Source organism: Chanodichthys erythropterus, chromosome 2 (assembly GCF_024489055.1).
Source record: "Chanodichthys erythropterus isolate Z2021 chromosome 2, ASM2448905v1, whole genome shotgun sequence".
Taxonomy (NCBI): domain Eukaryota; kingdom Metazoa; phylum Chordata; class Actinopteri; order Cypriniformes; family Xenocyprididae; genus Chanodichthys; species Chanodichthys erythropterus.
In genome coordinates this window covers 35,343,180-35,355,402 of record NC_090222.1, presented here as the reverse complement: position 1 = coordinate 35,355,402, position 12,223 = coordinate 35,343,180, and the positions used below count along the sequence as shown (strand labels likewise).

The 12,223-nt window shown below is 36.0% G+C and overlaps 1 protein-coding gene across 2 annotated transcripts; it reads left to right on the top strand.

The window, feature by feature from the left end:
* The first annotated feature begins 3,706 nt into the window (after positions 1-3,706).
* Positions 3,707-10,872, top strand: LOC137028224 (uncharacterized). Of its 2 annotated transcripts, XM_067396998.1 has the most exons (11): positions 3,707-3,894; positions 4,255-4,458; positions 4,569-4,661; positions 6,156-6,272; positions 8,146-8,229; positions 8,342-8,383; positions 8,493-8,573; positions 8,680-8,736; positions 8,816-8,995; positions 9,304-9,393; positions 9,499-10,871. In XM_067396998.1, the coding sequence occupies exons 2-11, from the start codon at positions 4,285-4,287 to the stop codon at positions 9,565-9,567; spliced, it is 987 nt and encodes a 328-aa protein (XP_067253099.1). In that variant the 5' UTR covers positions 3,707-3,894; positions 4,255-4,284; the 3' UTR covers positions 9,568-10,871. The 2 variants fall into 2 exon arrangements, with proteins under 2 accessions (XP_067253099.1, XP_067253104.1); XM_067397003.1 differs by lacking the exon at positions 3,707-3,894 and having other exon boundaries at positions 3,901-4,458; positions 9,499-10,872.
* Positions 10,873-12,223: the final 1,351 nt, after the last annotated feature.

Here is a 12,223-nt window from a genome sequence, read left to right as displayed (position 1 = left end):
AGACATCACCTCAAACCCAAAGAGCAAATGCCCTGTAACTGTGTCAGATTCTGGGTTTTCTGTGTTAGTGTTTATTTGCATCTCAGGATATGAAAGGTAAGCTGGTGGGCGTTCACACAGCTCTTGGAGTGAGTCAGACACTTACTTTCAATTTTCTAAGATGTTTTACTGTCAGCTTTAAAAACGATTCAAGATCCATAGGTATTTTTAATTTTCACATCACATTTGAGATTCCTAACAATAAAACTGGAGGTCTGACTGGTAAATACTGTTCTTTTATTTAATAGATTGTAATAAATGGAGTCATAAAAATTGCCAAATATCCCCAGAAGAATAGTACCAAAAATGTTGGACTTTTTCTGGTCCCCATGAGAAAAAACTGATTATAAATCATATGAAGTGACGTGACATGTAGTCACGTATGGTGTCCCATACTCAGAATCTGTGATTTGTATTTGCACACACACAGTAAGTATTGAACACATTGAACAATTTTGCTGTGGCACCGGGGGAAAATTATTTTATGCACAAGAAAAAATTTCAAAATATATATATATTTTTTTTATCTATGCACAAGTTTTAGGCCAGTGTACAGACCGGATTCTTCTGCCTGAAGTATCTTGTTTTGCGAGGTCTAGAAGGAGCATCTTATGTACCATCAAAGCAATGAACTTGAAATCTGCTTCAGATACCAGCTATCTGTATTTAAGGTTGAACCACTGCAGTCACAGACTATTTTAATGATGTCTTTACTACCTTTCTGGGCCTTGAAAGTGGTAATTGTGTTGCTGTCTATGGGGGATGAGAAACCTTCCGGATTCCATCAAAAAATATCATAATTTATGTTCTGAAGATGAACAAATGTCTTACGGGTTTGTAACAAAATCAGGGTGAGTAATAAATTACAGAATTTTCATTTTTGGGTGAAGTTTAAGACAAGATTAGTTGACGACACTGCATCCAAGTGTGTTGCCACAGACAACAGACGCTCGTGAACTTTGTTATTTTCATTCAGGTAGCGAATTATAATGGAAATGTTTTCACAGCCTTTGGCATCTTGGGTCCCATCTACCTTCAATGTGTACCATGAATTTCTAGTGTTGTGTGTCATTATTTACCCACCCTCATGTAATTCACCTAAACTGGTATGAATTTCTTTCTTCTGTTGAACACAAGAAGATATTTTAAAAGATGTCTTGGTGTTTATTTTATTTTAATATTTTGCCCATTTATAGAAAGTCAACCCATCTCTAGCATGTTGTTGTGGACACTGAAAAATATTCTTCTAAATATCCTATCTTGACCTAAACATAAACATATAGATATAATATATAAATACATATATATATATATATATATATATATATATATATATATATATATATATATATATATATATATATATATATGATTTCCTTATATTAGTTGATTATCCAACTACAGTAAGGCTACAATACTCATTATTTATGTGGAAAAGAAAAACATTGCGTAGATGTGACTAATTTTAAAATAGAAAATCATGCGTGAGAAAAAATGTAGTTGTGTGGGTTTAAACCGTGGAAATAACGAAAAAATACAGGACAGGGTTTGGGTGGGGAAAGTAAGCCTCGTGACGCTCTGAGAACTTTCCCTTGATTTTACAGGAAAGCATTCAATCAAAGCCACGGAGCATCGACAATAGCGCCATCTGCTGTCGCTTAACATTTTACAACCGCCAGAAAGCATTGTAATATTTTTTCTCCCATCTAAGGTTTTTTTTTCTCACCATGTTCACTTAAACAATCTAAACCCCCAATCAAAAATACAAAAAATGACCCCAAAAGTAGCCTAGATAAATTAACATACGCTTATAAAACTTTAAAAATATAAAGAACACTCAATTCGACCAGACAGACTGTGCCAATGTAATGGAAATTCCTACAACCACAGAGAAAAGAACAAGGGGTTCATAGTTGCCAGGGTCGCGGTTTTCCCGCGCAGTTGGGCTATTTTGAAAATACACTTGCGGGGAAAATGACAAAGCCGCGGGTTCAGTGGCGGAGCAGGATTTTTTCATAGGGCAGGGGCAGGGGCCAGCAACCTGGGGTGGCAAAGAAATATTCATTATTTCAAAATAAAAATGAGTCTGACTATAATCTACTGGACTGTGCTTACAATACAACTCAATACAGTTAATTTGTACTTAATTGTAACTGAGATATTATTAATAAAGGGGCTCACACTATAGCTAAATAGCTTGTTCTCTGTTGTTGCATCTCCATGGATGAGACATGCAGATAATTACATACTGTAGTTCAAAGATTATTCAACCTTCACTGAATTTTATCAATGAACTTCAACAATTCTAAGTTTGTCTGTTTCAAAAACTAACCAAAAAAAGTAAACACTAAATGTTTAACTTTCTATATTGTCAAAATAAATAATTGCAATAGTTCTATCGTACCTAAATTAAACTCAAAGAAGAAAAAATGTGTTCTCTTTTGAATTCATTTGCTGATGCTGAAGTGGAAGTCAACAGCACATAAATGTGGAAAATTAATTATGCGTTTAAATGTGATACATTTTTGTTTGTACTTTATAAATTAACGCAAAATTAGCATCTTCTAGAACAAATGCACAGTTCTCACATTTTTTTATGCATTAAAAAAAAATACATATCAGCTTGTGCCATATTGTGATCTCACATAGATATATGCGACTAAAATATTCTGCTATCTCACACAGACCTACGCATGCACAGTTTTAACGCAGCTTTAATCGCCGTTTTGGTCATTTCATGACATAATGGACAGAACTACAACGTTGCATGCTCATAGTTACTTTTGCGCTACTGATACAGCGCGCCGTATTTGCGCGTGGTTGAAAAGTTCGGCACCTGTATCATTTCCGCGCGCGCTTGAGGCGAAGTTGGAGTGCGCGTCTGAAAAGTCTCCCCTTTTTGTGGTTTTAAAGAGACGGTTCTGCGTTTAAATAAACGAAATCTTGTCAACAAAAAAGTAGACAGTAACAGCAGTTGTGAGCGGGGTGGCCAAAGGGGTGGCCACGGCACGGCCGGTCACGGCCAACCCTGGCCATCCCCTGGCTCTGCCCCTGCGCGGGTTGTGTTTTTTTGGGCTACTTTTATAATGTACAGCGGCCGCGAAAAAAGTTTAATACAAAGCAAAACACATAGGCTAATTTTAATAATGTATTGTAGGCTATGCTTGGAATGGATACCTGGCAATCCAAGGACGGATGTTTACAGTTTTATTAATTAATTTCATTACACTTTTGTTGATGGCAATTTTTTCTATGTATTAAATCACAAAACACAGGGGAAATAAAACAGATTTAATGGGGCCCTAAATTGAAAGGTGGCTTAACGCAGTTTAATTGTGAAAAACAAGTTATGTTTACATTCATTCTCAAGGTCTAACAAACATGTGGAGAGCAAATCCTTCCCCATTAATGGCAAATATCGTGATTCGTGATAAATATCTATATCATATGGAAAAATAATATTGTCATAATATTTCTGGTCATATTGCCAGGCACATTATGAGAATAACGCACCTGTCAGCTATGATTGGATGGGGCAGGGGGAAATTGGGCTAGTTTTCATTCCGAGTAGGCTTTGGGCTGGAAATTTTTCTGGGACCTGGCAACCCTGAAGGGGGTGAACGGGAAGTGAGGCATCGCTCATGTGATTTTCAGAAAGCACAAACAATCCTCGGACATTCGGAGTTATGTTTCATAACTGTGTGCAGCTGCTGCCAGTCAACAGCGTTTCTTGCGTCTCACATGACATATACAGTAGCGTTACTTATATTTCAAGTCGAACAAGGAAATTTGAAACTAAACTGACACTGAAAACAGATCCACTTTCATCAAATCAGGAGACTACAAGTCTGGACTGTGAGCTCTTCATGTTTATTGTGTTTCTTAAGATCTGTAAAATTCACGTGCTACTAAAAACAGTAGGCTACAATGTGAAAATGTAAAAGAAAAAAAAAAAAAAAAAAGTTAACAGTATCTTGAATCCGAACAACTTGCTTAAATAGCAACCATGCGCAGGTGGATGTTCACTTGTAAACAAAAAACGTTGATGCAGTCGATGAGAAAACGACAGTCAACAACAATACTGTTTGAATAATTATTAATATTCTAGAGCTTGTTTGAGAATGGGAAATAAAATGTTATGATATCACATAACTATCATTGTGATTTTCTGGTGCATAAGCCTACTTGTTTCTCTTGTCTTTCCTTGTGGGAAAGTTGAAGTCCATCACCTCCATCTGCAGCAGCATGTCTCTGACAGTGTCTCAGGATGAGGGAACGACGATCATCACCGTCACCTCAAACCCAAAGAGCAAATGGCCCGTACTGTGTCAGATTCTGGGTTCTCTGTTCTGCAGTGACAGTCCTGTGTGTTCTGTATCTGAGGATAGTAAAGAAACAGACACCGAGAGAGCTTTTGGGGTGAGTGAGAGACTGATTGAATTCTTGATATCATAAAAATAAAGATTTAATGTTCCAATACTGCATATCAAGTAAAAGCTGTAGGTCTATCTTTTTCTTTTGTTTCATAGATTGTACTGATAAAAGTTGCAGTCATGAATATTATGTTGGGCTGTTTTGGCTTCGTCTTCTTTTATATTACTTCTACATGGGCCAACAGTATGGTAAGATTTTTGTTAAATCAGTTCATGCAGTAAAATGAATGTGTGTGTAAAAGCAATTTAAAGGGTCAGTTCACCCAAAAATGGGTCATTTATTACTCATCCTCATGTTGTTCCACACCCGTAAGACCTTCATGCAATTTCGAAATGCTTATGAAGTAACGAAGCCTCGTTTACTGAAATCATGTGACTTTTGTGCTTCGAAGCAGTGTTTTAAAATCGGCCATCACTAGATATTGTTGAATAAAGTTATTTCGATTTTTTGGCACACAAAAAGTATTCTCGTCGCTTTATAATATTAAGGTTGAACCACTGCACATGAACTGTTTTAAATATGTTTTTAGTAGCTTTCTGGTCATTGAAAAAGGGAGTGTTATTGCTGGCGATGCAGGCCTCACTGAGCCATCAGATTTTATCAAAAATATCTTAATTTGTGTTCTGAAGATGTAACATGAGGGTGAGTAATAAATGACAGAATTTTCATTTTTGGGTGAACTAACCCTTTAAAGCAGTCTAGCACAAGACACTGATGAGCCAAAACATTCTGACCAGTCACAAGTGAAGTGAATATCATTGATCATTTCCTAACAAAGCCACATAGATTAGTTCACCCAAAAATGAAAATCCAGTCATTAATTACTCACACTTATGTTGTTTCAAACCCTTAAGACCTTCGTTCATCTTCAGAACACAAATTAAGATCTTTTTAATGAAATCCGAGAGCTTTCTGATCTCCCATACTGCAACGTTATTTCCACTTTCAAGGCCCAGGAAAGTAGTAAAGACATTGTTGAGATAGTCCATGTGACTACAGTGGTTCAAGCTTAATTTTATAAAGTGACGAGAATGCGTTTGTCTGCAAAAAAGATTCAGTATTCCTTAAAATGAATAAAAAAAGTCAAATGCAACTCAGAATACTATGCAAATCTGCAATAATTACACACGTTAAATTACACAAATATAGCTTACTTTATGTACTTAATCTCACTTTCTAAACCAATGTCTTTGCTCCAGACACTCACTGATCCAATTTAACCATCATTAAGCACAAAGGACTTTACACAAACATCACACATCTGTGTTTCATTTCTTCTCCTGCGTCCTATTCTTTTGGAACGTCATTTTCCTTCAGCATGAGGCTTGGTGTGAAAGGGCTTTTACGTGTTCCAAAAATATAACTTTTTTTTGTTATTAAAAAGCAAACAAGCAAGCCCAGGTAAAAAGTAACATAACACATTACTTTTCATAAATAGTAACTAAATAAAGCCATTTGTCTCTTTTTAGGGAGTAACACAATATTGTAATGCCTTACTTTTAAAAGTAACTTTCCCCAACACTGCTAGATAATGACTAAGGTTTTATTGAAATGAACATTTAAATTCACATTTTTATCAGACTGGATTAGAGCTGGTGTTCATACTATATTTTTATTTGGTTTTCTTTTATTGACTTGAAGACTTTGGTTTTATTTTAATGGTTAATAGTCTTTTCCTCCAGCTGACCTTCGGAAGACTACATATAGTGATGGTGTTTCCGGTTCTTCAGCTGTGTGTGGCTGTCAGTTTCTGTGTTTTGACTGTAGAATCTTTGTGCAAGAAGGGCGGAAGTGCAAAGGTACTGTATCATCACCACAATTAAAGCCTGTTCACACAATGGACAATAACTTTGATGATAACTGTACGATTTTAATAATCATTCTAATTCTATGAGAATGGGGAAGTCTAAAACCACAGCTGTAACAGTAGCAACACAGAGGAACAATATTGTTGGAATCACTTTTAGATAGGGTTGCAAAGGGGCGGAAAAGTTTCGGAAACTTTCCATGGGAAGTTAAGCTGGGGAATTTTGGGAATATTCTAACTTGGACACTTAAAGGGTTAGTTCACCCAAAAATGAAATTTCTGTCATCAAGTACTCACCCTCATGTCATCCCAAACCCGTAAGACCTTTGTCTTCGGAACACAAATTAAGATATTTTTGATTAAATCTGAGGGAATCTGATCCACACATAGGCAGCATCTTCATTGCACCTTTTAAGGTCTAGAAAGGTACTAAAGACATTGTTAAAACCGTCAACGTGACTACAGTGGTTCAACTGTAATTTTATGAAGCGTGCAAAACCAAAAAAAATTATGACTTTATTCAGCAAATTCTTCTGTCCTCTGTCATATTGCTACGCTATTTTCGTTGCAGAACTTTAGTGTTTATGTTTGAATGCAGGCTCAGTATTGGCAAAGACTATAGAATAACACAAGATGTGTCACTCGTATTGTTTTGAATAGGAGAAAGTGTAATGCGGAATAAGTCCCGTCTTCAAAATAAGAGCTAGTCGCCGACTGGTAAAGTCATCGCGTCACTTCAGCGGCCGTTAGAAGCTCTGGTTTCTATAGAAACAGTCAGATGCACCTCCGAAATGAGGCACAAGAGACGCTCATTTAGGTCTGCGCATGCTTGATCTATGCATTAGCTTGATCCAGCATAAAAATACAGTTTTTGTCATGATTTGAGTGTTTGGAAAAAACATTATGAGACAGTTATTGTCAGAATTCAATGGTGATTTCAAATATGAAATTTAATCAAAAGCTTGGCAAACAACTTTGGAGAATTTGATGTTTCCCCATTTAAAGCGATAGGAGCTGCATGGATGCCCAAGAGGCGTTTCAAAGATGGCCGCAGAATGAAATGACTTGTCTTAAAGGGACTTTGGTATTGGCCGGCCATTACTTTTTTATAAGGCATTATACAAATGTACACTCAATATTAGATTAGTGTATTTTTTTTTTTCTGTATTTTTTCTTTTAAAGCAGTTTTAACCATTATGCTGCATGATTTAAGAACTGCATTTCAATTCTCTGGCTAACCTCCAATTTTGCAAATTTCCATTTTGTTCCTATTAATTCCCATAAATTCCCGTTAATTGCCATGAAAAGCTTCCATCTTTGAAAGCTCCTAGAATCTTTTCAGAGATGGCGAGAACTGATGGAATTGAATGTGATGCAGAGATGTCATTTTTATTAACAGGCGAGTAAGGCATTTTATTGGCGGCAACACTATACTAATGCAACTCACACAGGCCTCGCCCCGTATTTTGTGCATGCCTTGGGTGGCAATTATTAAAATGAGAAATATTGTGATGTGTACATTCCCAGGAGAAAACTCAAGGCAACAATCAAGACATTTCAGGGAGTTCATAGAGAATATCTCCCTTTGGAGTGACTTTGTGCTTCGTAACTTTACAGACCTTTCATGCTCAAACAGCAACATTACACACTAAAGAAAGATGAAACAATATGTCCTCTTTAAAGAGCTTGAAAATTCAAAGCAGCAGAAGACATTACCACAGCACACATTTATAATAAACAGAACATTATTATCTGTTGGTGTGGATGCTGTATGGTTATCGTTATATAGCTAACATTTCTCCACTGTGATCATGACAGTTTCAAAGAGCTGCTTTATGTGTTCATGTTTGTTTATGGTTTTACAGTTGGTGGAGGACAAAACTGCAGAATCCAGAAGTGATTCATCTCCGTTAGGTCACAGCTGTAACATGACTCTTACAGCGTCTCAGGTGAGCGGCTGATTGTTATAACTGTCACCTTAAACCCAAAGAACAAATGGCCCATATTGTGCCAGATTCTGAGTGCTTTATGTTACAGTCCAATGCATTCTGTATTTTTTAGGATATGAAAGATATTCTGAAAGATGCCCACACAACACTTGGAGTGAGTTAGATACTTCGATATTTTGATATTATCAGATTTACAAAACGCTTCATGCAATGTGTTTTGTCATGTGTAAAACTGGTACAAATTTTGTTCTCTTATTCTATAGATTCCACAGATTATAGTCGGTGTTATGAATATCACAGCGGGTTATTTTGGCTTTGTACCTTCTTTTTGGATCGGTGGTGTGGTGAGACTTGTTTCTTATTCTGATCAATTTTATGTTTCTAAATGAGTTCATGTAATACAATGAGTGAGTTTTTTTTTTTTTTTTTTTTTTTTGCTTTGCCTTTTAGTTCCTTGTTGTTGGAATCATGTGTGTTCTTGCAGTCATGTTTCCCAGTCCTAGGATGGTAAGTGTGAATAAAGAGTTTTTGGCAGTTTCTGATTTTTTTCAGAGCATCATTAATTTTGGTTGGTTTTGATTTACAGCTTGTAATTCTTGTGATTCTGAACATAGTCAGTGCTGCACTGGCTGTCTTGGCTTTTGTGCTGTTTTCAGCAGAACTGGCATTAGGATGGCATCATTATTCATCTGATAATGACTTTGCAAAGTGTCTCCAAGAAGGGAAGACTAGCACTGAGACCTGTTTGTACAGGGGTCTCAATCAGGTATTTTATTTTATTAATTTATTTTCAGATGGTGTAAAAAAAATGCTGTATCAACAAAAAATCTTAACTGTATACCGTGTATATGCACTGAGAATAAAACGTTACCTGGATATCTTCATAAACTGGCAGAATTCGTAAAGAAACATGACAGATGTATTTACTGTAATTTTTTATTTAATGCAAATATAAAAATGTAGGTTTTTTCTTAATATTATTTTTTACAAAAAAATGTGTGTTTAACTTGTTAAATATTTTTTATTATTATTGTATTTTTATAAGATAATACATTAATCTTTACCCACTTCTAGATCATGTTGTCGCTTCTTCAGCTCTTTGTGACGATCAGTTTCTGTGTTTTGACTGGGAAAGCTTTGTGCAAGAAGGATGAAGATGCAAAGGTACTGTATCATCACCACAATCACATCAAACAATCATTCAAATCCACTGTGATCATGACAGATTCTGAGATGATCTGTGTGTTCATGTTTGTTTGTGTTTTGCAGGTGGTGGAGGATCCAGAACTTCACAAGCCGCTCCTGGAAGATGACTCTGCTGCTCCTGATGAACACTAAATTATATATTTTTTTAATTTGAAGGCTTCCATAGACTTTCATGGAAAGAGATACACGAGACCAGAATCTGTCAAACTTCTGGACACTGATTTAACATTCTGGGTCAACACGTTTTCATTGTTTTAGAAATGGAAAGTGAAATGATTTATATAAATTGTTATTCATTTTTCCGCAGCCAGTTGGCGCCCTTGGGCAGTAAAGTCTGGTTTAGAGGTACTTCTCAGCAGTTTTTCAAAATGGTTATGTGCATTAAAAAGCTGAGATTCTAAGCTTTAAAATGATATCTATTTTGTGTTATTCCATGTTGGAAAACGAACATGGATGCATACACACTGCATACCAGAAAGATGAGGGACATGTTTTTAGCCGAGTATGTTAAATCATTCTTTGAGTAATATCTTGTGATCATCGCAATATATTATGTTGATTTTAGATTCATTTAAATTGTGAGAATCTGCTTTAAATATTGATGTGCCATTTTCTATGATCTGTGCATTTTTCATGAAAGACTCATTAGAGGGTGAAAACAACGCAACAGAATCATGTTAGAGGCTTGATATTAAAGTTTAAAGTCTCTGGTTTTGTATGCAAAAAGAATTTTTGTGCTATACCTATATGGATTCAATTTTTATTGCCTCTTAAAGAGAGACACGCAAATGGGATCGCTGGTGCTCCATCCAGTCTTAAAGGGTTAAGAAAAGAACTTCTTCAATGAGGGTATTTGGCCTTCTACTGCCATCTGGTGGCAAATGACAAATTCAGGAAATTGTCATTATAAACATAAGAACATTGTCATTCAACACATTTTTAACCGTTAGAAGTAGCTATTGTCCCGATCTCCATGAAATTGCGTGTTTAGAGTCATGTCACACATGCTTGCTTATTTTCAGAAAGATCTGAGCATTCCTTGAAGAGATGTAGGCTTTCAGGGACACTTGGTCAAGGCCACATTTTGAAATTACCCTTTTATATCCGCTAATGCAAAAGTTTGATAATTACTAAACTCCAGAGAATTGTACTGCATTGGTTTTATTCAGATTGAGCAAAAAAACTATGACTAGTATGCAAAAGTAGGTTTTTAAAATATTCTTGAATTAACAATTTGATTTATATCATGGGAACAGGATGTCGAAAAATTCAGAGGGTAAATGGAGCTCAACAGTCCCTGTGGAACGAGACCATCGCAGGGATAGTGAGTGGTGGGGTTCGGGAGTTACGCCTGGTCAAAATTGTATCTTTTTGTGCTTATATCTCAAGAACGCCCAGGCCAAATCGCACCAATCTCGATTCAAATTTAGTCCTAGTTGGAAGCAAAAATGTACTGGGATTGTGACATCATTGGCGGCCACCATTTTAAATGGTGCCCAGTGGTTTTTGGCTAATATCTTGGTGAAAATTCAACGAAAATGCCTGAAATTCATAGCGTGGACAGAGTTCATCTAGACGGTTCGAATGAGTACGGTGCTGCCTGAATTGGTTGAGATTTAATTTCTAATCATAGAAATATTGTAATTTTTCATCATTCTAACTGTTATCACTTCTATACCTGTTGCCCAATCGCCACAATTATTTTCATGCTTATTTAGAACCATATGTGGCATATGCTCACCTATTTTCATGAAGTTCCAAGTTTTTGTTTAGGATTTATAGGCTTTTGAGTATATTTTGCCACACCGATTTTCTAAATGACCAAATGATAAAGTTCAACTTTTTTTGATAATTATTGATCTAGAGAGTCCAGAGAATTGTCCTGCAGTGGTTTTGTTCCGATCGGGTGAAAAACCTAGGACTAGTTTGCAAAAGTAGGTTTTTCATATATTTGCGAATAATTAATGAATGATTTAATTGACAGCATTGGTTCTTGGGGCAAAGTTGTTCTGCATGAGGAGATCTATCAAATGATATGGATATTTTGTGGATTTATGAAACACCACATGATTATTGAGGAGTAAAACTCATTAGTGCCAACTTGTGGCACTAACAGACCTCTAGGACCATGAGTCGAACATGCCCATCGAGTTTTGTTCCGATCGGCCTCCGTTAACCTTGTATAATAGGTGCTCAAACTTCACTGGGCAATGGCGTCCATGTTTTTTGAGTTACGCCAATGTCCTCATAGACTATCATGCCCCCTTGGACCAAGACATTGCATGCCAATTCTCAACTCAATCGGACTAACGGACAGGTGGTTATATCCGTTTTCATGTTTTTTTTCCTGTTATAGCGCCACCTAGTGTACAATAGACTCAATATTTTTATCGTGACCAAAGATTGTGGCCTTACACGTGTGTACTGAGTTTGGTGCAAATGAGGCTGAGGCTGGTCTGCTTCTGAATAAAAATCAAAAATTACAAGTACTTATTTACTATTATTGATAATAAATTATTTTTTTTGTAGAGAATACGATAGATTGTGTAAGATGAGCCAACAAAGACTTTATTGTTTGCGGAAATTTAATAAATTAAATGCGGAAAATTTGCTAAATTTAATATTGATAGGACATTGATGATTGCTATTTATAAGGCATATGTTGAATCGATTTTAACATTTTTATTTGATTTGTTGGTTTGCCTCTTTAAAGGTCAAACAAAAGAATTCACTATCAAAGGCTGTAAATAACTGCAGTAAATTATTGGGTGTGAAATTACAAGAAAAC